This window comes from Sapajus apella, unplaced genomic scaffold (assembly GCF_009761245.1).
Source record: "Sapajus apella isolate SASKATOON/1434 unplaced genomic scaffold, GSC_monkey_1.0 scaffold59, whole genome shotgun sequence".
NCBI classification, from domain to species: domain Eukaryota; kingdom Metazoa; phylum Chordata; class Mammalia; order Primates; family Cebidae; genus Sapajus; species Sapajus apella.
This window is the reverse complement of record NW_022436999.1, coordinates 3327451-3353027: the sequence shown is the minus strand read 5'-3', so window position 1 is coordinate 3353027 and position 25577 is coordinate 3327451. Positions and strand designations below refer to the sequence as shown.

Below are 25577 nucleotides of genomic sequence, written 5' to 3'. Positions count from 1 at the left end.
TTGAATATTTTTCTTTGAATTGGGAAACCACTCATTTTGGCAATAGTTTGCCGTACTCAATTTTGGTGGCCCTTTGTGTTAAAACCAGAAAACTAGTGAACTTAAGGGAATTAGTGAGATAACATTGTGTTAGTGTATGTATGTCTCCTGTTTTCTACTTGTCAAAGAGTTTTTTCCCTCTGCTAACTTGATGCATTCTCCCAGTTTTTTCATTTCATTAGCTATTTTTGAGTTTGTTTTGCTTAACTGCATCTTGTATTCACTTTTCATATTTGGTGTCAAATTTGATTTTTCGGAAGCATCACCTCAATCATGTCAAAAGGGAAAAAAGGGGGTCTGAATATTTTATGTTAGAACTTCTGAAGTCTAATTCTACAGTATTTTTGAGCATTTATTTCTCTTTTGGGTCACAAAACTTGAAATGGGATTTGGGTATTTGAATAATGGATAAAACACATACATGGGTTAGTTCAGAAATTTAGTGACTTAAGATACTTATCAGGCACTGTTACAGAGTTCCCGGCAAGAGGCAGATTTGGTTTCTGGTTTCATAGAGTTTACAGTCACTGAACAAGTCTTCAAGTAGCAAATTCTAAGTTGGGGATAGGTGAGGCTTCTTTGGTAGACACCCTGTGTTCCCGGCCAAGGCTTGATGATTCCGATAGATGTACTAGAAATGCTGGAGAGACTCAGGCAAGGCTGGAGTTTTTGCTGCTCTCTAGTTTACCAGACTGGCTTTCAGAATTTGCTTTGGGACCAGAATCCAGGCTGCCGTGGGAGGGGCTAGGCTCTGCAAGGGGAGCACTCCTTCCCTTTGTAGGTGCCATTTCCCACAGCTCCTGGAGTTGTTTCTTCAGTTGTGGCAGCTATGTAGATAATTTTCGTTTTATCTGTAAAGTTAAAAAGGGCCATAGGTGTAGAGGGAGAACAAGGGGAGTAAAACAATGAAACTTGTTTAATCTGGAAAATAATACCAACTGAGACCTAAGATGTGCTGTATATATATATTTCCATCTCTGCCGTCTCTCCTGTGATTTAAATTCATTTCCCCCTCAATCTCTCTAATGGTAGTAGTAGTAATAAAAGTCCTAATGAATTAGACTATTGAGTCTTCATCATTTCATCTCTAACTTCTTTGTACATACAGTGAAACAACAGGGGAGATGGGTTTGTTTATGTTTGCAGGGACTGTGTTGCATTCAGGGAATAAGGAGGCAGGGAGGAAAGATCTTTGAGAAAGTCTAACCAAGAGAGTTTCCAGTTCTTCCCACCAAATCCAATTGTTCTACCTTTTTTCTTGCCCACAGTGTAGGTGGTAATGCAAATTTGAAGATAGCTTTGATTCCCGCACCTTTCTATACAGATGGGAGAATTCTTTGTACAGAATTCTCCCATCTGTATAGAAAGGTGCAAGAATCAAAAGTTTAAAAACGACAGATTTTTCACCCTGACAATAGCTTCTTGGGGCCATTAGGTCCAAAGAAATAAGTTGTTTTGATTTAGTGTTTCCATTGGGGTCTTCTGAAATGTATTGTGTGGAAAGCTTTTTGTAAGTCTTGAGAGCTAAAGCTCCATAGAATGTTGTCCTTTGAGGTCACTCCAGGTCCTTCTGGTTCTAAAACCTCAAATCTATGAACTTAGTTGATCTAGAAACTTTTGTGGACTTTTTGTGAGAAGGCAGCAAATCTGTTGAGTTCCTCTCAGATAAGCATCAGACTAGATTCTTAAAACTCCACTGTAGCTTTGAACCAAAGCTTCTAAAATGGTTCTAGAGCATGGTCAGCCTTTACTTGTTTAGTTTTGGCTGGCAACCTAATTACATCATAGTTAACTGCAAAGGGAGAGAGAATCAGTATTTGCTAGTATAACGTGGCAAATTCAAACAGGGAAAGTTGTGTATTTCTCCTAGGGTTTAAATCACAGTCCCTAGGGTCTAGAAAAGCTTTTGAAGGGGACTTCAATTCGTGGACATGAAGGGGCAGTTGAAGGATTTGGGTAAGCAGTTAGGGACAATATACTAATCTTAAGAGTTATAGTGAAATGTGTTATAAAGTAGGTTTGAGTGTGTTTTTTTAAATTGGTGTTAAAGTGCACTTTGAGGAAGGCACTGTGGTCTCTGGTCTGTCTTGAGGTTCGATTATATTTTGAAAGGTAATGCTCTGAGCATTTTAGAGAAGAAGAGATGCTTTATTACCCCGTGGTGGTAAGAATAAAGTACAAATCATATTAATCAAGTGTATTGTGGGGGTAGTAACTGTTTAACCCTATGCTTAAGTTTCCTTTACTGTGTAACTAGGGTTGAGAAATCTTCTTTTTCTTTATTGCGTTCATATGTTTTTCCTCATATGGGGGTGCCAGTGGTGCTGTGGTTCTGATCTGGTTCCAGGAAATGAAAACCTGGTCCTGGGAAACTGAAACTTCCCCAACTCTTGTGAATAGTGGCCTTTAACACAACTAGTAATCTCAGTTGTCCAAGGCAGTTCTATCCTGTGATGTCTCCCCACTGACACAAAGCAGCCCAAATTGCTTCAGTTGTATGAGGTAAACTGCATCCACAATTTTGTTCTTCCAGCCAGAAGGAAGAAATGGAGTGCAGTTGTTGAAGTAGACTTGGATCTTTAAAGCCTCTTGCATGCTTCTTGGGGCTACCTGGTTCTTAGTGACTTAAGAATTAAAGCCCTATCTCAAAAGTCCCTGCTAGAAGCTTGGCTTGTTGGTAGGCTCAGGTTCAATATTGGAGCAGAACTTGAAGTGGGGAGAATTCAGTACTCACCCTTGGGAGTCTTGAATTTCTCATAGCACCTAAATATGGCAATAAGGAGAAGCCCTTCTCCAAGCTGGAAAATCATGTAGAGAAGGGGAAAGAAGAAAAGTGGTCCAATGATTTCAGGGGGAAACGCCACATTGAGGATGGTGGAACAGAGTTGGACATTTTGGCATCCAGTCTCCATGCTGACAGTACGCCTGCACCTGTGTTGGTGAAGAAAACCCCATATGCACTCAGAAGGAACTAGAGGAAGCAACTTGGCTTGTGCTCCACCCCACCCCCCAGCCCAGATACTCTAGGATTCACTGAACAGTCCAGCATAAGAAGGTGGAAGGGAGCCAGGTGTGTGGAATGCACATCAGTTCTAAGAAAAGTAGACTCAGTTGACACCAATCCAGCGCTGTGAGGGGATGGTGACCCGTACTCAGGAAGCTTTTGTGAGATGTTTTTTTGAGTAACTTGGAAATCTATGATTTGTGTAGAGTTGCTAAATTAAAATTTGTAGAAATGTCTGGCTACTGAGGGATGAAAGGAAGGAGCCAATATCTATTAAATGGTTTGTTATATTGGGCTCGTAGGACAATTACATTTTTAATATATATTAGAAAAAGTTTGTCTGAAATGTCTGGGACCTTGTCCTGTTTTCCAAGTTTCTGGCTTACATATCTTTAAAACATGTAATGATTAAAGATAAAAGCAAAACCTGATTCAGTCCCATTGTCTATCTTTGAAACACATTTTCTTGGTTTTGCTTTACATTTTGTGGATTAAAGGGTGAGATGTTTACATGTAATGAATACACATGTAATTCATTGCATTGCAACTTACTGTGTTAAAATAGTTATCTACTAGAAAAAAACCTGAGAGACATTATAGCACATTTATTATGGTGGAGACTACTGTAGTGACACATGGTTCTGTGGCCAATTATGGTCTGCATCACCCTCTGTTTTGGTGAAAGCCAACATTACCAAGTGGTCATCGACAGCCTTTTGACTCACTATATCATGTTTTACATCCTGCGGTAATTTGTTGTTTAACATGTCTTTAAAAATGGATAATTACGTTTAAAATTATATTTTAAAAATCTTTTTTTTAAAAAAATGGGGTGCTACTAATGTTTAGATTTCTGCATAAGCACTTGTCTACTGTGGCTAAAAAGAGGAAAAGTCTTCATACTACTCTTGTTAGGTTGTCTGATGTTCATGTACCATGCCCTCAAACTGTTCCTACAGAGGAGCAGCTGTGTTTGTGAACTGGATTACATTAGTCAAGGTTCACAGCTACTTCAGCTCTTGAGTGTCACCCAGTGGTGTCCGTGTTGGGACTGAAGCCTAGGCAGAAGAGGAGAAGTGGGCAAGGAAGAGGAGTATTATCAACACCTGTCACGACATGAAACTACCCCAGGGCCACTACCAAGGAGTTGGTCAGCAGAGGGAATCTAGATGCTACTTTGCTGTTGCTATTGATGTTTGGATGCCTTTGGTGTCTGCATTCTTAACCCATTCAGTCCTCCCCTCAATTATTTTCAAGTCGAAAGTCTATTGTCCAGTTCGTGCATTTGAACATATTGCTAGGGAAATGCGTTGCGCAGATTTCAGGTTCTAGCTGCTTTTCCTGAAAGACTAGGACAAGAATGAAGCCCATGGGAGAGTGGGACCTAAAATACCTATTGCCAGGTGTGCAGTGGCTCACGCCTGTTATCCTAGCACTCCGGAAGGCTGAGAGGCAGGCAGATCACTTGAGCTCATTAGTTCAAAACTAGCCTGGGCGACATGGCAAAATCCCATCTCTAGACAAATGAGTTGGGCATGGCGGCTTGTGCCTGTAGTCCCAGTTACTTGGAGGGGGCTGAGGCAGGAGGATCACTTATGCGCAGGAGGTTGAGGCTGCAGCGAGCCGAGAATGTGCCACTGCCTTCTAGCCTGGGCAACAGAGTGAGACACTGTCTCAAAAAAATTCAGTAATACCTACCGTCCATTGAGGCAGAAGAGAGCAGAGAGAACATAACCCAGCAGAAAACCAATACAAGGCATCAGGGAGGAGGTGGTCACCAAGAGCGGTGTCATGGCAAACAAGATGCTCTTGCCCACGTTGATGGCAGAGAGGACTATGACGGTCACACTGCACAAGAGAATGATGATCATCCCTCCCTGGGAATAAAGATAAGGCAATTAGAAGGGTTGGGGATATGGAGGAACAGAGAGGTGGGGAGGCACTAAAAAATTGGAAGTGGAAGGCAATATGAAAGATCTTTATTTTCTTTTTGGATTTCTTTGCTTTAAGAAAGTTATTTTTTTATTAATGTTAGAGACAGGGTCTCACTGTGTTGCCCAGGCTGGTCTTAAACTCCTAGACTCTAGTACTACTCCCACCTTGGCCCTCCAAAGAGCTAGGATTACAGGTGTGAGCCACTGCACCCAGCCCATCTTTTTATTACAATTTATCATGTCTATAGGATAATCTTAACATTTAAAGTGGTAAAATATGTATAGCAAAGTTTGCCAGTTTAATCACTTTGAGTGTACAGTTCAGTGGCTTTAAGTACATTCATAATGTCCTAATGACATTTTAACATTTATATTGCCCAGATTTCAGCTGCACAGCTTTGTGTTTCTGTTTTTAATCCTTTTTGCAACTGATGTGATCATATAGAACATCACCTATACCAATTAGTGGTCCTATCCCAGCATGGAAGGACTTTCACACCTCTTCAATAACCATGTGCTTCAAGTTTTATTAAAAGATGTGTTAGGTAATGAACTCAGTTTACCCTTGCATTTTTAGTTGATTTCCCCTTTTGAATTTCTGTCTTTCGAATTTGTCCTCTACCCAAGGGTCAGATAGTTTTTATTTCCATCAAGAGTGTAATGATAATGTAGGAGATACTGTGCTACAGGAATTGTCCACAAATCCAGAAGCCCTCTCCCTCTGTATAGGCATTCACTCTCATTCTCTCACTCATGCTCTCCAATTCTTGGGGTCTGCAGAATGGTGGTTACGAGCACAGACTTTGATATGATCCAGGTGGGAAAGCTGACTCTGCTAATCTCCAGGTGTGTAAGCTTTGGGGATTCACGCAACCTGAGGGAGGTTGAGGACATAGGACCTGGCATATAGGAACTCACTAAACTAACTCTTATTATAACTCAAAGGAGAGGAAATTAACATTTTAGAGTTTTCTGTCACTCTCACTGCTGCTATCTCTGGAAATTTATCCTGTCTACAATTCCTGCTGAGACAAGTGGCCTTGGGTAGTTGCTTCTTCATAGGCCACCATGTTTTGTACCACCTGACTTCATTGCCCTGCTCACAACTGGAATGAGTGCCCATTCATGGGCAGCCAATCCATTGACTTGCCAGTGACACATGAGATGACATGTCCATAGTCTACCGACAAAGATGGCCTGTGCAGGCTGAGTAGTAAAAATAATCAGATATCTCATCTAGGAAGTTTACAGGATTACAGAGAGGAAAGCAATAGCAGGGACAAGTGTTAAAACACATAGACGCCTGGGAGCAATAAAAGCCACAAGTTGACAGAAACTGTAAGACAAAGGAGAGTCAGGGGTCAGTTCATCAGTAGCAGCAGGTATGGAAAAGCATGAGTAGAGTGTTGAGTCAGTGAAATGGCAGAATTAAAGAATGGTGGATGGCTGATCATGAAAGTGGCTCCTGGCCATGTCATGCTCAGATTCATCAGCTTCTAACCACATAACTTTGGAGAAACCCTTGCATGGGTAATTTAAAAATTACTTGAATTGCTTTTCAAAATGAGCATCCCTGAAATTGTATCTTAGCATATCTAAATGTGACCTTTCTTCCACCAGTGAATGTAACTGGTTGAAGCCAGTGTGAGCAGATAGCTGCTGCCAGAGCTAGTTATTGAAAGTTGGGTTATTTGGATTTGCAAGGTCCTAGGAGGGCTAAGTGTGCAAAGAGGGTAGGTCAATCATTTGTTCATTTCCAGTTTGGCGCTCACTATATTATTTATGGGATAGGGTGATGAGGGACGAGCATAGTCCTCAAAGAGCCATAGAAACAAGGATGCCTCAGCCTTTGCAGCTTGTCGCACACGTTCGTTTGCATCCTTACAGGAGTGACTCCAGCTTTGGAATATAGGAAGATCAGCATAGCTGTTGACTTTGTGGTTGTTTAACCCTGGAGGTTTAGTCAGGGGCAAAATGGGTCCCGGGTATGCCTGGGTTTTTTAGATCACTTTTTATGTAGTCCCTTATTACTGGTCTCTGTCTTTCTAGCCAAGGTATTTCTTAGCCCTTTTAATGTTCTCTGGTCTCATTTTGACTTCATTTTCCCTGTGGCATTGAACAGTGAATGTGCAACACAACAGGAACAGAGACTAGTTGAGATAATCCTGGCTCTGCCAAGTAACTTTTCAGGGCCTCAGTTACTCTATCTGCAAATTGGGAATAAGGCAGGAGACTCAACTTCATCCTGAAGCCTTCTCTAGCTTTAAGATCTGAGATTCTGCTTTTTGCATCCTCAGAGAAACACTTTTAAAGTTACTTTGAGGTATAAAGGAGACATGCTGTCATGTCAGTTATCATTAGTAGTGTGACTTGTTATTAGTAGTGTGACTTGGTATTCTGGTCTCCAGTTTTCCTACCTCTAAAATGGGCAGAGTAGCATTAAATGATAGCAGGGGTCAGTTCACATTTTAATATTCTTTATATCTTATATGTATTTCTTTAAGATAGTTTGTGGGGTGTATAGGATTTTTTAAAAACTAAAGCAATCTTATGCACCCCACAAACTATCTTAAAGAATGACACGCACAAACATGTTTCTCTGTGTATGTTGTTTTTCTGCTGGTGTGTGGAAGAGGAGCAGATAGGACTTGCCCTTCATTCCTTTATTCTCAGGCATTAGCTATGGGGGCACTGTGATACATGCTGTGGATTCAGTGTTAATTAAGACATAGCTTTATGGTCTTGCTTCTTGAGAAATGAGTGGGGAATAAAAATGAATAGGTATGGCTGCGCACAGTGGCTCACACCTGTAATCCCAGCACTTTGGGAGGCCAAGGTGGGCAGATCATAAGGTCAGGAGTTGGAGACCAGCCTGACCGACACGGTGAAACCCCATCTCTACTAAAAATAACAAAAATTGGCCTGGCATGGTTGTGCACACCTGTAATTCCAGCTACTCAGGAGGCTGAGGCAGGAGAATTGCTTGAATCCAGGAGGCAGAGGTTGCAGTGAGCCGAGATCACCCCACCGCACTCCAGCCTGGGCAACAGAGCGAGACTCCATCTCAAAAACAAACAAAAAAACCCAGGTATTCTTAATGCAGTGATTGCTACAGGGGTTAGCTGGAGCGTTGGGTACTATGGGAATGAATAGGACAAGCATCCTTCTCAGGCTTAGGAGGTTAAGGAAGGCTTACTGGAGGAGACACTAATTGTGTTGAGATTTAAAGGGTGAGTGGGGTGAGAATTGGGAAGAAGAGTGTTCCATGCAAAGGGAAGGGCAAGTGGAAAATAGCTGAGACTGGTAGATCAGTTGAGACCAGATCAAGTGCCACATTAAGGAGTTTAAACTTTATCCTAGGGGAAAGGAACCAATGAGAGGCCTTAAGCAGTGGAGTGACATGATAAGAGTTTGTACTTTACATCTTCACCCTCAGGTTGAAACTGGGTCAGGAGGTAGGATGAGAAGGCCATTTAAGTTGTCTAGTGAGAGGTGAGGATGGAAAGGAATGAGTGGATTCCAGCAACACAAGGTGGAATCAATGGTCATTGATTAGATGGATGTGGGTGGTGAAGGAGAGGAGGACACTGAGAATGATTCCCAGTTTTTGGTTGAGGCAGTTCGGCATGCAGAATGCCACTGACTGAGATAACACAAGGGGAGGAGATGACTTTAATTTAACATATATTAAGTTTTAAATTCCTGAGGTATATTCAGATAGAATGACCTGGTAGATAATAAATGGATTCTAGAGTTGGGAGAGAGTTGACATCTGATGATGCTGTTCTGGAAGTCTCAGCTTGCAGATGGTAATTGCAGACCTGAGAGGGACCAGATCCTGGGCTAGGAGAGGTCTGGTGAGAAAGGCAAAAAGCTTAAACTGAATGCAGAGAAGTGCCTTTGACCAGAGGAACTCATAAGGGAGTCTGAAGGAGTTTACGAGAGGTGGGAGGAAAGCAGCAGAGCTTGGAGTCACCAAAGCTGATAGAGAAGGTTTTTGAGGAGGAGGCAGTGGTCAATTATGTCCAATGCTGCTAAGGTAAGGAAGGATTGAGAAATGTCCATTGGATTTGACAAAGAAAGTGGAGCAGGTGGTCATCAAGATGCTGGGTGGATGGGAAACCACGGGGAAGAGAAGAGAGGGATTCAAATAATGGAAATTAATTGCTGAGGGCCTGGTCACTCGTGAGAGAGCTCTGGCAGTAGCATGGGGGAAGAGGAAGGTGTTAGAGAGGGAGATACTGACACACACACAGAGAGGGAGGAGTGAGGGGGACTTTTCCTGAAGCCTGGCTAGGAAGAGGGGGAACAAAGGGAGGTGTTAGGTGGAATGGGAGGTGGATTTCACAAAAAATCCTAGTGAGATATTTTTTGTTTTGTTTTTTGAAGATGTGTGAGTCTGTATCAAAGCTGATTGTGAAGAACCAATACAGAGATGCTTTACAAATTAGAGTGAGAGAGGGGAGGCTGCTGGGGCGGGGACATAATCAATAAAGGGAGGTCTCTGAGATGCAAGGGTGGAGAGGATGATGTAATCCCCATCATAGATCCCAGGGATTACATCATGCCAAGGGCACAGAAGGTGGAGCAGGTGGTCATCACAATGCTGGTGGGAGACAAGGGAAGAGGCGGGAGAGAGAGCCCATGAATATAGGTTATTTTGTTGAGTGCCTGCTAAGTGCCAGTCACTGTGCTAAGTGGCTTCAGTTCCTTGCCCCCATATCCTTAGGCAGTAAGCATACTATCTTCTTTTCCATGACTGGCGTCGGAAAGTAGGAGGGATCATTCCTTCAATGTCCTCCAGCAGGTGGGAAGGGGAGCTATGGCCATGGCACTGGGAGAGGGCAAGGGCAAAAACTCCTCTTGAGACAATGGTAGTGTGAAAATAACCCGCCCCCCCCCCCAAAAAAAAGGGGAACTCTTGGCTTCTTTGTTCCAGGCCCAAAGCTTCTGCCAGACGCTGAGGTTCTCAGCACGCCCTGCAGACCAGGCCAGAGGCATTGATCCAGGGGCAGAGATAGTACAGGAGATCAAGTCCTTCCTGAGGACCAGGATGACCCCCTGGCCCTGGGGGATTAACAGGGAGCCAAGGGGGAGGCTGGCAGGGACAGAACTCCAATGTTGAAAGTGTTGGTGGAGAGACTGTAGCTGCACTCTAAGAGTCTGGGATTCTCCTGCACACAAGGCAGAACCTTACAACCTTTGTGGCCTTAACTCCACCTCCCACCCCATCCCTCTCCTGAAATGCTGGGAGTGGGTATACCACCTCTCTCCTCTAGCTTCTTATCACATCAGCCAGATTTGCCCTTGGTGCCCTCTGAACTCCTCTATTCAGGCTTCTCCCCAGGTTTACCCAAATGCCTCAAGCCCTTTCTTTTTAAGAAGCCTCCTTGACCACTCCAGCCGTCACTGTTCCCATCTCCTTGCCTTCTGCAGATACTTGTGTGTACATTGGAATTGGATCTTGTTTCTCTCATGTGTTACTTCACTTTTTTTTTTTTTAAATTTTTCTTTCTTGACACAGTCTTACTCTATGGCCCAGGCTGGAGTGCAGTGGCATGATCTCAGCTCACTACAACCTCCGCCTCCCTGGTTTACGTGATTCTGCTGTCTCAGCCTCCTGAGAAGCTGGGATTACAGACATTTGCTACTACGTCTGGTTAATTTTTTTTTTTTTTTTTTGTATTTTTGGTAGAGACAGGGTTTCGCCATGTTGGCCAGGCTAGTCTCAAACTCCTGACCTCAAGTGATCCACCCACCTCAGCCTCCCAAAGTGCTGGGATTACAGGCGTGAGCCACCGTGCCGACCTCATGTGTTACTTCGCTTTCTGCAAATATCAAACTCTGGTGACAGTGAAACTCCTCAGAGTGCATAGCATAAAACTTAGTATCTAGTAGAAGCATAGATATGTTTATTATTAATATAATGATTATGCCTTATAGTTGTATATGGTGTTTTTACTCTTTTGCCCTAATTTGTCAAGCCCCCAGGTTCTTACCTTGACAACATATCGCACATATTGTGGCCATTTGGATTTGAGGACGATTCCTATGGTGCAAGGAATGAGAACCAGGATCAGTGATATCATGATGCCTCCATAGGGCACCTTGTCCTTCAGGTCCCCATCATAAATCCCCCTGGAGTAGATGTACAGGAGGAGAGGCATCATGCCAAGGGCACAGAAGGTGGAGCAGGTGGTCATCACAATGCTGGTGGGAGACATGGGAAGAGGAGAGAGAGAGAGCTCATGAATACAGACTATTTTGTTGAGTGCCTGCTAAGTGCCAGTCACTGTGCTAAGTTCTTTACAATGTAACTAGAGTTCCTTTCCTCCATATCCTTAGGCAGTAAGCATACTATCTTCTTTTCGCTGACAAGGAGGCTAGAGACTAGAAGAGTTGTGTCCTGCTCAAAATCACCTGAGGTAGTAAGTAGCTGAGACAGGATTTGAACTTAGGCTGGTTCAACTGCTTCAACCCCTGTGTGATTCATTGTGGAAAGAGCCATTCTGATCTCCTCTATAACAGAACTCTTTTTGCGTTGAGCACCTGCCCCATCCCAGCCAATTTTGTAGAAAGCTAACTGTGTGATCCCATTACTGTGGTCATTAGCCCATTGAACCATGGAATAGCACCTGACCCACAGTTACTAAATGTCTGGTTTAGAGCTTAGGGAATGGCTGGTTGTAGTGGCTTTGTCCAGTGGAGACAATAACAATTAGCTATATCAGCACATTTTACCTCGTGGGGAATCTGAGTGTGAGACACAGTGACAGAGCACTTGACCTTTGGGAACAGGTGGTGTGGAGTGATGGTCAGGCAGAAGCCAAAACCCTACTAAGAAAAAAATCAATAAACAGATACCATGATTAAAAGGACTGTGAAATAAATAGTGAAGCAGTAAGAAACAGAATAATTGAAGGGCCATAGTGGTGGAGTAGTAGAGAAGGCAGCAACAGTTACCCATGTTGAGTAAATGACAGGATAACCTGGTTAGGCTTGCTTTGCATCTTGGATAATATTCCAGTCCCCTACTCTGTTGTTCTCCTGTTCTTAATTTTCTGGTTCCTCCTGATATTATTTAAAATAAATTGAGAGTGAGACTCATAGCCTGAATAATATATCCTTCCAGCGCTAATCTGTATCCTACTTGTCCAATTTCATTTTCCATTTGGAATCTTATATTTGTTAGTCCCAGGACCATGTCTAGGGAGATGCCCTCCAGAAGGGTCAACTGAGAAGGAAGCTGATAGGGCATCTCCTTGGATTTATGGACATTCACATTAACAATATATGACTCTGACTTCCATTCCAGTGGGAAGGTGGTTGGGAGGTGAGGGCTTGGCAAGACCCTAGGAAAACCACACTAAGTGTGTCCCTCCTTCTCCCCACAGCCCTACCATCCATCTACACTTCTTTCATTATTTCCATAATGATGGAATCTAGCTTAAATATGCATCAAGAGTAGCCTAGATCAAAGGTATTAGAGTGTAGCCATCAAGAACAATAGGTAGACATGTCATAAGGGATAAGAGCTGTTAGAGGTGAGGAGAGGCCCTCAAAGAAAATTGTGAGGTAGATAATAGGAACTCCCCCACCCCCAGGAACACTTAAATACACACTTGAGCTTGTAAGAAAGTAAGGGAGGCTGGCATTGTGGCTCATGCCTATAATTCCAGCATTTGGGAAGGCCGAGGAGGGAGGATTCCTTGAAGCCAGGAGTTTGAGACTGGGCTGGGCAACAAAGTAAGACCCCTGTCTCTACACACAAACAAACAAAAAACCACACGCATAAAAATTAGCCAGGTGTGGTGGTATGCACCAGTAGGCCCAACTACTTGGGAGGCTGAGGCAGGAGGATGGCTTGGATCCAGAAGGTTGAGGCTACAGTGAGCTATGTTAGCGCCACTCTACTCCAGCCTAGGTGACAGAGTGAGACACTGTCTGAAAAAAAAAAAAAAAGTTCCCATGGACAAGAAACAAATGCAAAGTAGTGGGGGAGCTCAAGCTGAAGCTTCACTGTGTAGAGGGGTTACAGAGGGGAGTGGAGTGTTAGTCTTGGCACTCTGGAGGCTTTAATGCCCAAGGGAGCGACCAGAATTGAGGTCTTAGAGTTGGGATGTGAGGGGCATTGAAACTGAGCAACCAATAATAAAAGAATTATGGTGGGGAGGGGGACTTTCTAATTATATCATCAATGAAATCATAGTGGAAAAGTATTTAGAATAGAAAAATAATAAAAGACATATTTGAAAAACAAGGAGGGGGGCTTTGGATTAGGCAATGGTTTCTTAAATATGACACCTAAAGCACAAACACCCAAAGAAATAACAGACAAATCAGACTTTATTAGTATTAAGAACTTGTGATTCAAAGGACACCATCAAGAAAGTGAAAAGGCAGCCCAGAGAATGGGAGAAAATATTTGCAAGTCATATATCTGATAAGGGTCTAGTAATTCAGAATACATGAAGAACTCTTATAATGTAATAATAAAAAACAAATTAAAAATGGGCAAAGGATTTGAATGAGATATTTCCCCATAGAAGATATACAAATGACCAATGAGCACATGAAAAGATGCTCAACATCATTACTTATTAGGAAAATGCAAATCAAAACCACAATGCGATACTGCTTTATACCTACTAGCATGGCTATAATTAAAAAGATGGACAATTACAAGTGTTGGAGAGTATGTGGAAAATTTGGAATCCTCATACACTGCTGGTGGGAATGTAAAATGGTGCTTTGGAAAGTAGTTTGGCAGTTTCTCAAAAATTTAAACAAAAAATCATCATATAATCCAGCAATTCAACTCTTAGGTATATATTCCAAGGGAATGGAAAGGATGTTCACACAAAAACTTGCCTATGAACTTTCAAAGAGATTATTCATACTAGGCAACAAGTAGAAAAAACCCATATGTCCATCAGCTGAAGGAATGGATGAACAAAATTTATTGTATCCATACGATGGGATATTACTCAGTTATAAAAAAGGGAAGTATTGTGACATGCTATGAATGAATGAACCTTGAAAATATTATGCTAACTGAAAGAAATCTAGAATGCATATGAGATAAAAATATCTCATTCAAATACTTTGCCCATTTTAAACTTGTTTTTTATTATTGCATTGTAAGAGTTCTTCATGTATTCTGAATACTAGACCTGTATCAGGCATATGACCTGCAAATGGTTTTCCATTTATGTGAAAACCACAGAGACAGAAAGTAGATTAGTGGTTGTCAAGGGTTGGAAGGGGAGAGAGAAATGGGGACTCCTGCTAAATGGGATAGAGTTCCTTTTCAGGGTGTTGAAAATGTTCTGAAATTAGATAATGGTGATAGCGTCACAGCCTTGGAAATGTGCTAAAAACCAATACAGATCAGGGAAAAGAGAGATGGCACAAACTGATGATGTTAGAGTGAAAAAGGGAACATAATTACAGAGACGATGAAGAGTTTAAAAAGTCATAAAAGAAACTAAGGACATTTTCATACTTTAATTTTCAATTATATGTATTTTTTCTTTTTTTCTTTTGTTTGTACAAACTGAGAAATGGCATTACATTTTCAACTTAAAGGGACGATTTCATGGAAATTATAGCCTACAAACCAAGTCAATATGAAGCCAAAAACCTGATTCACCTTAGAATCATTAAAGACATTTAATAAACAGTTCAAAACCTATCTTCTAGAACCTGACATGATTTATACTGTCTTACAGTAGTGTTCTACTAAACATGAAAAGTGGAGATTGTTGCAATATTATACAAATCTGTCCAGAAAATATGGAAAGGAGACACATGCCTCAATTTTTTGCACAAGGTTAATATCTTGGAACTAAAGCTGGTGAATGATATTATGAGAAAGGAAAATTGGGGACCAATCTTATTTATGAACATAGAAGCAAAAATCATAAAATATGTTTTAAAAAAGGAATACAATGAACAAGATAAGAATGATTTAACATTAATCTATTAATGTATATATTACTACATTATTAGATTAATGAAATGATATAATTTTGTAGATACAGAAAAGTCATTCAACAAAATTTAATGTTCTCACCTAATAAAAATTTAATACACTAGCAACAAAATAAAATTCCTTAACTTGAAAGGAAATCTATTAAACATCTATATTAAACATTAAACTTCATGGTAAAAAGTTAGAGGAGTTTTCTTTAACAAGAGAAATAAAAGCAAAGATATTCATTATTATTACCTCTTTTATAAATTATACTATATATAGGCCCTAATAAGCACAGCAAAACAAGAAATAGAAAAAATATAGGAATGGGAAAATAAGAAACAAAACTTCCTTGTTTTGCCAAAGATAGGATTGTCCATAGAGGAAATCTAAGTGATTTTCCATTAAAACTGGTAAGAGAATGTATGAGGTTCTAAATACATTAGCATCAGTCAATCAATCAGTTGGGTTTGATATACTAGAAACTAATTTTTTTTAAAAAGACATCATTTATAATATTCACAAAAACTAGAAAATATTTATAAATCTAAAAGAGACATGTAAGATCTTTATGAAAGAAATTATGAACCTTTATAGAAAGGTATTAAAAAAGGCCTAAGTAAAAGAAAAGCTATACCACATTCATAGATGGGAAGCTTCACTATTTTAAAGGTGGTCTCTCAATTTGTGTATAAATGTAATGCACATTTAATTAAAATTCCAGACGTATAATTTTTTTGTAGACTTGAAAGCTGATACTAAAATTCAAGTGAAAGAGTAAAAGGCTAAGAATAGCTAACATGATTTTCAGGTACAAGGTGGGGAGACTTAGCTTTCAGATACCAAGACTTACAAAATTGTAATTAAGAAAGTGTGGAACTGGTACAAGGATAGCCACACAGACCCAAAGAAGAGAAGAGAGATCCCAGACACAAATGAGAGAGATGACATTACAAATGACTGGAGAAAAATTCACTCAACGTGACTGGGAATCTTCTATCTATACGGAAAAGATAAAATTAGTTCATACCATACATAAAAATAAGTTCTTCCATGTGAATCAAACATTTGAAACTTTTCAAAGAAAATATAGGGGAATGTCTTTGTAACTTTCTAGGCAGTAAAATTTTTTTTTTTTTTTTTGAAACGGGGTCTTGCTCTGTTGCCCAGGCTGGAGTGCAGTGGCATGATTTTGGCTCACTTCAACCTCCACTTCCCGCGTTCAAGTGATTTTCATGCCTCAGCCTCCTGAGTAGCTGGGATTACAGGTGCAGATCACCATGCCCGGCTAATTCTTTTGTATTTTTAGTAGAGACAGGGTTTTGCCATGTTGGCCAGTCTTGTAGATAGTAAAGGATTTCTTAAAGAAATCCCTGGAGAGAGATCCAAGATGGCCGATCACTAGCAGCTCAGGATTGTAGCTCCCAGAGAAGGCGCACAGAAAGAGAGAACACCACACTTTCAGATGAATTTTACTTGCTTACGGACTAGGAGATTCCCAGTGGAGGAGCCCCACGGGTCGCCAGCGCAACTCTTGTGGCTGGTGTGGCGGTTTTGCCGGCACTTCGGCGCAGCGGTTCTCGGTGCAGAGTAAACGGGACTGGGTCCCCTTTTGATTGATGTTTGGAGCTCCGGGAATGCAGAGTCACTCAATTACCCAATTGAAAAAGGGATTCAAGAGCGAAGCCAGACCGGAGATTCCCGAGCAGAAAAGCACCACGAATCTTAACGCTGCTGTTTTAGCCAGTGCAGTGGGTTGCTCAGATTTTAGCTCTGGGAATCAACAAGTTGAACGTCCACTCAGAGAACTAATTTGAAAGTTGGCAATCACAAAGACGACAGGTGGATAAACTCACAATGATGGGAAGAAACCAGCGTAAAAAGGTTGAGAATACCCAGAATCAGAATGCCTCTCCTTCTACAGGGGATCACAGTTCCTCATCATCAAGGGAACAAGGCCTGATGGAGAACGAGTATGTTCCATTAACAGATTTAGGCTTCGGAAGGTGGATAATGAGGAACTTTTGTGAGCTAAAAGAACATGTTCTAACCCAGTGTAAAGAAACTAAGAACTTTGAAAAAAGGTTTGACGAAATGCTAATGAGAATAGACAATTTAGAAACGAAAATAAGTGAATTTTTTTTTTTTTTTTGAAAATAAGTGAATTAATGGAACTGAAGAATAATACGAGAACTTAAGAAGTATGCACAGGTCTTAACAGTCGAATTGATCAAGTAGAAGAAAGGATATCAGAGGTCGAAGACATACTTAATGAAATGAAATGAGAAGACAAGATTCAAGAAGAAAGAGTAAAAAGAAATGAGCAAAGTCTCCAAGAAATATGGGATTATGTGAAAATACCTAATTTACAACTGATAGGTGTACCTGAATGTCATGAAAAAAATGAATCCAAGCTGGAAAATATTCTTTAGGTTATTATTCAGGAAAACTTTCCTAACCTAGTAAGGCAGGACAATACTCAACTCCAGGTAGTTCAGAGAACACCACAAAGATATTCCTCAAGTAGAGCAACTCCAAGACACATCATTGCTAGATTCACTAGGGTTGAAATAAAGGAGAAAATTCTGAGGGCAGCTAGAGAGAAAGGTCAGGTTACCCATAAAGGGAAGCCTATCAGACTTACAGCAGACCTCTCAGCAGAAACCCTACAATCTAGAAGAGAGTGGGGGTCAATATTCAATATCCTCAAAGAAAAGAATTTTCAACCCAGAATATCATATCCAGCCAAATTAAGCTTCATAAATGAGGGAAAAATAAAACTTTTCACGAACAAACAAGCACTCGGAGATTTCATCACCACCAGGCCTGCTTTACGAGAGCTTCTGAAAGAAGCACTACACACAGAAAGGAACAACCAGTATCAGTCATCCCAAAAATTTACCAAAATGTAAAGAGTATCTCCACAATGAAGAATTTACATTAACTAATGGGCAAAATAGCCAGCTAGCATTAAATTACAATATTGAACACACAAATATTAATATTAATCCTAAATTTAAATGGATTCAATGCCCCAATTAAAGACACAGGCAAATTGAATAAAAAGTTAAAATCTATTGGTACGTTGTATCCAGATCGAAGTCACAATGACACAAAAAGACTCAAAATAAAGGGATGGAGGAAGATTTACCAATTAAATGGAGAGCAAACAACAACAACAACAACAAAAAAAAACACAGGAGTTGTAACTTTTGTCTCCGACAAAATAGACTTTAATAGTAACAAAGACCAAAAGAAAAAAGAAGGACATATAATGGTAAAAGGATCATGCAACAACAGGAGTTAATGATCATAAATACATACGTACCCAATATAGGAACACCCAGATACGTAAGACAAGTTCTTATTGACTTATAAAGAGATTTGGACTCCCGCACAATAATAGCGGGAGATTTTGACATTGCATTGTTAATATTTGATGGATCAATCAGATAGAAAATTAATAGGGACATCTATGATTTGAATTCAGACCTGGAACAAGTAAACTCAGCGAATATTTATAGAGTTGTCCACCTCAGGTCCACAGAACATACATTTTTCTCAGTATCATATTATACTTACTTTGAAAGTGACCACATAATTGGAAGTAAATCATTCTTCAGCATTTGCATAGCATCTCACAGACTTAAATGAAATATTGGTTGGCTGTTTGTTTGTTATTTTCTTCCCTTATTCCTTCCTGTCGCTGTTGTTAAGTACAAATATTGGCATAAAAGAGGTTTTTAATACTTTTTTAATATTGCATTCCAGCCTGGGCAATAGAGCAAGACTCCTGTTCTCTCTCCCCCTTTTTCTTTCTCCTTCTTTCTTTCTTTCAAAAAAAAAAAAAAGAAACCCCTAAAAAACATAAACCAGAAAGGGAAAATATTGGCAAATATGACTAAATTAACACAAGCAGTCTATATTTAGAAGACGTTATTATCAAAGTGTGAAGACCAGCTCCAAACTGTGAATAGACTGTTGCAACATATATAAACAACCATTAACTTTACAAATTAATTTTCAAAACCCACCCAAACCACAATCCCATGGAAAAACAGGCAAAAGACCCAACGTTTCCAGAAGAGGACACACAAATGGCCAAGACACAGATGAAAATGTGGTAGACCTCCCATGAAATCAGATTTAAAACTATTGTGATCTGCTTCACTGTTTTCATTTTAAAAAAAATTAAAAATCTGACAATTCCAATATAGATGAAGGCATGGAGAAACAGGGATCTTCAGACACCACTTGGGGAAGTGTGATGTGAACAATAACCTTGGAGACTTGTTAAAGATGTGTGACTCTCATAACGCAGCAGTCCTGCTTTAACTACATATGCCCTCATAAGTGGGCATAGGGACACCCACAAGTTTGTTCACAGAAGCAAGACAAATCTTTGACAACAGGAGAATGGATTAATGCAAGCAAACTATACAGCAGTTCAGATACGTGAGATAGCTGTTTTCTTTACATGACTATTTCTCAAAAAAAAAAAAGCAAGCTGTTAGGTGATGTGGACAGTATAATACTGTTTGTACAAAATTAAAAGATGTAAATCCCACAGTCTATCTTGTTTATGAATATGTACATATGTGGTAATAGTTGAAAAGGGTTGGTGGAAATGCTGAACACCAAATTCCTGGGGGGTGCTCCCTTTGGCATGTGGTAGAGGGCAATGAGATTGGGAATGGGAATACAGGGGGTTTCAATGCTCACTATTGATCTCCTCTTAGACAAAAGTCAAACACAACTTGTGTGTTTGTTTTGGTGTCCTAGAGCAGAGGAATCATGCTTACTTTGGCTCGGCGTGTCAGGAGTTTTGGAGTTTGGACTTGGTGTGCCTTGTCAGCTTGGGTATGCAGGAGCCATATTCCCCAACCCCAGGTACTTCCTCCATTTGCACAGTGCTAGGGGCAGGTCAGGGACATCCATTTCCTGCTGGCATCTGTGACTGTTGTGATCCTTGGTTTACCCCAAGGGACAGGGATGGACAGTGACTTTTACAGACTCTAGGTCCCTGAGATTGTAGGCCTGGCTGCCTTTCACAGGGAAAGGGAGACATTTGTTTTTTTATTTTTCTCTCATGCTTAAGTTTTAAGAACACAGCACAGACCCTGCTTTTGGACACCTGTATACCCCATTTAAGGGACTGGTTCGAGCATCCGTCAATGCAGATTGGGGGCAGAACTGAGGGAGCTGTGAAGAGCCCCAACAAAGTCTCTCTGAAGTAGGAAATTTCTGGGGACTTCAGTGGCTTCCATCTTGTGCTGGTTAAGCTTCCTATATTATGGATGGGAGACCTGTGGAAGTGCTTGGGTTGTGTCCAAGCCCATTGTCCCCATGGCCATTGGCTCTGGGCTCTGCTGTGAGTCCAATGGTGGTAGGGGGAGCAGATGAACTTGGGGCAGCAAGGGTGGTTGAAGGAGGCCAGCTCCTGCTGGCATAGCACTCTCTCCTCTGTGCCTGACAAGCCATGCTCACTTCAACCGTGAGGGCGTTTTCTTTCGCCTGTTTGTCACCTACATTTTTTGAAACCTGTCTAGTGACCTTCCTTGAGGAGGGAGCTGCTGTGCCTGGCTGTGTTGAGGGGTCTGCCAGGTGGCCTGGCTCAGACCGACTCCAGTTATGGGGCAGAGTGGAGGGAGACACAGTTTCCCACAAACTCTGGGAAACCTCTGGCAGGTCTCGGACCTCAGCCTCTTCATGTGTAAAATGGAATCTGCGTCTTACAATTCCTCCCAGCTCTAAATGGGATAGAGAAGATTGTGCTTATCTTAAACTGGGGCCTTTGAGCTATAGCTGGCCCTTTGGCATGTATTGTTTGGTTTGCACATTAAAAAAAAGTTGAATGAGTTGCTGATTTCACATAAAACAGAGATTCTACCTTCTCTTGAAAAGTGGGAAGCTGCGGCTCGCACACGATACTTGCTGCTGAGACTCGTGGCATCTGCCCATGCCTTTGAGGCTGTCTGACCATTTTGTTTGTTTATGGAAATGCTGACCTGGAAGACGTTTCAGTAAAAGCACAGGTTCTGGAGCCACCCAGACCTGGTGCCAATGTATTGACCTCTCTAAGATTCAGTTTCCTTACCTCTCAATGCTGCTTGTTACACGCTGCCCCTGAGGGTGCTGTAGGAGGATCACCTACACTTATCCAAGTAAGGTGTTTAGCACTGTGCCTGGCTGTTTCTTATAATCATTGTCGTGATCATAATGCACATAACAAATTGTCCCAAATTGGAATGGGATTTGAAGTCTGGCTGTACATGAAGGTAGATGACCAGATTCCCATTCTGACGGTAGGATCTGAGGTATGGTTTAATGTGCATAGGAGGGTTTGTTTGTGGGGAAGGAGCTTTATGGCAGAAAATGGCTGTCCCAGCAGAGCTTATCTCTTGTGGTGGTCTAGGTAAAAATGATGGTCATCAGGGGTCTGGACAAAGAGATTGGGCAAGAGAGCATGAGGGGTCATGTTCTTGAGTCATCAGAGGCTCTGGCCGGCTGGGGCCTAGAGCCGCGGCAATGCAGGCATTGTGGCAGAGGCCTAAATAGTGGCCACTGGCGACGAGTCTGGGACACCTGGCCACCCAAACTTAAAAACACTGTTGCCTCCCACCCCCCTAGCTCTGCTTCTTCCACAGAAACACGAAGCTCTGAGTACCTCTTCCCAGGCCCCCGACTTCCTGCATCCTTGGCACACCAGAATTGATATATACTCTAGGTTTCTTGGGACACATAGGCTACTATGAGCCTTGTCCATAAGCCAGATCCAAGACTGAGGGCTTGCTTTGTAGTGGAGGGGATGTGGATTAGACAGGCAGAAGCATTTTCTCACAGTGAGGTGGCTGAACATTGAAATACCTTTCCGAGGATGAAGGCCCAAGCCGAATGCCCTCTTTGTACCTTTCTTCCCATCAACTACTTCAGTGAGGGCTAAATCATATGGGAAAAGAACCCAGAGCTTCTCAGATGGCAGATCCTGTTAAACCCCAACTCTCATTCACATTCACTCTTGCTTATTTTTTTATTTGAGAGAGAGACAGGGTCTCATTCTGTTGCCCAGGCTGGAGTGCACTGGTGCAATCATGGCTCACTGCAGCCTTGAACTCCTAGGATCAAAGATCCTCCCACCTCAGCCTTCGTAGCTGGAACTACAGGCATGTGCCACTGTGCCTGGCTAATTAAAAAAAAATTTTTTTTTTTGATAGACACAGTCTTACTATGTTGCTCAGGCTGGTCTTAAACTCCTGGTCTCAAGTGATCCTCCTGCCTTGGCCTCCCAGAGTGCTGGAATTACAGGTGTGAGCCACCATGCCCAGTCATTCTCACTTTTTTCATTAAAAAAATCTGTCCCAGTGTCATTTTGCGTCACTAGGAGGGGCTTCTTGACTTGGTTAGTTTTCCTAGGAAAGTTTTGCTAGGGGTAGGGTGCTGACAGACAAGCAGATGGACTCCCTGGATTCTGCTGCCATACCTGGCATTGAATAATGTCTCCACGGAGGACTAAACCAGAGGGGACGGCTTGAGACTGAGGTTTTGCAAAAAGCAAGAGCTTCTGTTAGTGAGTTTTCTTCAGCCTCAGCACAGGCTGCTGGAGCTGGAGCAGGTCCGAAGTGACTCAGTCAGATGTTCAAGACTAGATGGAAGGATGGGCATCAACCAGCCCCTGAGTGCTGTGTCACCAGGAGTGAGCCCTTGCTAATTTCTGCTTATAATGCCTTGGGCAGGGGGTTGGGGGTTGCTGCTATCTTCCCCTTATCAGTGTGGCTAAGATAGGGTTGGCATATCCTGAGTGGGCGCTGGGAAACTCTAAGATCTCCCTGGTTGTGCCTTTGCATGGAAATGTCACTGCATCTGATGCAGAATGAGGGACTTTAAAGAGAGGACATCTCAGATGACCAGTAATTGGGAGGACCTTTTGGAAATTCTTGTCTGCTTTGCAGGAATTGAGGTGCTCATTTGGTTTCAAGTCACTTTGATCTCCCTGGTGATGTTTAGAACCAATCACATTGCCTTTTAAATCTCTGTTCTCAAAGCAGACAACTTGTCCACTGTTGTAGGTGGATGCAGTTCTCTCAAAGATTCCTTTGGCTTAAATCAATGCTCCTTTAAGACAATCCTTGAGACACCTCTGAAGGCAAGGAGATCGCCACAAGGTTCCTGGACTAGTATGGTCCCTTTGGCTTGGTGCTTAAACCAAGACGTATCCCAATTCCTACCCCCATCCCAGCATAAGCTCTTGGCAATAAATGCCAGCCTCCCCCTGCCCCTAGCCTCCACCCAGCCTGCATTCACTCCTTTTCCTGGCTTTAGCCCAGCTCTTCCCTTCAATTGTGACATCTTTAATGTGGCTCCTGTCCCAGGCTGTTCCCTCCTCACCCCCTGGCTTACCTGAGGTTCATGTCCCCCTTCATGGCCAGACTGAAGACATTGGACAGGTTCCCTCCAGGTGAGCAGCCACAGACGAGGATGGCCAGCGCCTCAATTTTGTTCAGCCGGAAGACCTTGCCCAGCACAAAGGCTGTGAGGGGCATGATGCCATACTGTGCCACCAGGGCGATGGCTAGCCCTTTCGGCTTCCAGAAGTGAGCCTTGATCTTACTGAACTCCATGGTGCAGCCCAGTGAGAGCATGATGAAGAACAACATGAACACCAGGATGATGCTCAGTGCCAGATCTGTGGGGCGCTTGCCAAAGTTGGGTGGCAGGGTGAAGTTGAATGTGGTAGACACGTTGTGGGCCTCCATCCTTCCTGTGAGGCCACGGAAGACCACTCCTCCTTCTCCAGCTGACTCCGTTTCTTGTGCAGTTCTTGCTGGATGTCTTCTTTAATCACGTCTCAGGACAGAGAGTTTCTGGACAAAAGCTCTGGGCAAATAGAAGGGTTATGCAACTAGCTGAGCTATTTCTCTGGCTGTGGCCCCAAAGAGGAACAGCCCAGAATTTTATCTGCCTGCCCTACCTCTCCCAAGCTGCCTGGCCTCTGCTGACTTCCTGGGTGCTACTCTCTCCTCCCTTGTCACTTTGCTGCTTCTGGGCTTATTTCTCCCCTTTGCCCTCCACTGAGTGTGCCTCATAGGCATTCGGTTCCTGGGGACCTGCCCAGGGCCCACCTGAATCCCGGTCCAGTCCCTCTTCCCTGCAGCTGCTTGATTTTTGAATCCCAGCTCAGCCTTGATTTTTTAGTTTCTTGGTTGGGGGAATCATTTGCCCCCAGAACCCATGAAAGTGAAAGGAGTTGAATGTTGCCTTTGGTTTCTGGATATAGGTAGCGTAGCTCAAGGGGGTGTGGGATAGGCAATGTCACTGGCCTCCAGGAGGGGATGTGTCCATGACCCGTCTCCTGGGAGCTGAGAGGATGCCAGTGTCCTCCCTCCCTGTGCTAGGGAAACTTTTGTCTTATCCCCAAACTGGGACCATATGAGTCCCAGAGAGGAACACTGGAGGTGGCTGCTCCATGCTCCCTGGAATGCTTACCTCCAGAGGGAGGAACCAGCTGGGATGGTGGGGTGGGGGCTCTCAGGAAACCTGGAGGCTCTTTCCCCGAAGAGCAACCTGAGGAAACCATGGCTGTGGAGATTGGTTTGTGCCCGAGGAGGCCCACTGCTTGGCAAACTTGTTGAGAAGGAAGCAGGAATGCAGTCTTTTCTTCCTGACTCCCTAAGGAGTTTACTTTTGCACCGGGCCTGTGTATTTCAGGCTGGGAGCCAGCTTGGGGTATGCAGTAGCAGCAGAGAGAGGCGGGCATGCCTGGCGCAGGGTCACCTAGTGTGCAAGGTTATCCTGAGCATAGCTCTTTCCTTCTATCTCCACTGCAGGGGTGGGACAAGGGAGGGTTCTCCTTCAGAAATACAATTGCCTCTTGGCTTGGTTGGAAGCCAGGAGACCTGGGCGGGGTCTGAAACAGGTGATTAGGCTTTGTATGTAGGACTCCAGAGGGCAGAATAGGGACCAGAATGTGAACCACTGTTGAGTGGAGGTGGGGACAGATTTTGGCTTGGTGCAAGGTACTACCTGAAAATGAGAGCTCTCCAAGAATGGCCTTGAGGCCTCTGGAACCCCGCTTGGATAAGGGCTGCATGGCAGGATCTGTACATAGTGCGTCCTCTCCACGTAAATGCTGCTCCCTGGGCTTGTGCAGTGCACAGCCTGTGGGGTCGTTTACTGTGGCCCTGGGTGACATGAACTTCAAGCCTCTTTTCCTCTGAGAGTCTCTGTAATGATTTCCTGGTGCTTGATTTGAGCTGGTATCAAAGGAAGGGCAAGCAGAGGGCTGGGCACTGGATGTGATGCCTGGACTGAGCATTCCCACAGGGTCAGATTGAGTCTCTAAGGAGGCTGCTTCCTCTCCCTGGGGCTAATTAGAAGGGAAAAGAGTTGCTAGGGGAGGATTCTTGATCATTAACTGAGTACCAGCCACTGTGGGAAGTTAAAAAACTATGTAATTCATGTTCTTGTTCTCAGGGAACTTTTGGTTTGTATAAGACCACAGGCGGCCAGATGGTACATAATGCAACATGGAAGCACATGAGGGTGGAGGCCATGTAGTTGGTGGAAGCCAGGTACAGTTGTTCAGGTTGGGCACTACGCAATGCTAGGGACGCCACTCCCTAGATGT

General features: G+C 42.8%; 1 protein-coding gene across 1 annotated transcript; it reads right to left on the bottom strand.

Annotated features, from left to right (window-relative positions):
• Positions 1–373: 373 nt before the first annotated feature.
• Positions 374–23841, bottom strand: SLC10A1 (solute carrier family 10 member 1). Its single transcript, XM_032245781.1, has 5 exons — positions 23351–23841; positions 10977–11187; positions 4742–4920; positions 2774–2970; positions 374–890 (listed from the first exon to the last, which is right to left on the bottom strand). Exons 1-5 carry the CDS (start codon positions 23704–23706, stop codon positions 784–786), a joined length of 1050 nt encoding a protein of 349 aa, XP_032101672.1. The 5' UTR covers positions 23707–23841; the 3' UTR covers positions 374–783.
• Positions 23842–25577: the final 1736 nt, after the last annotated feature.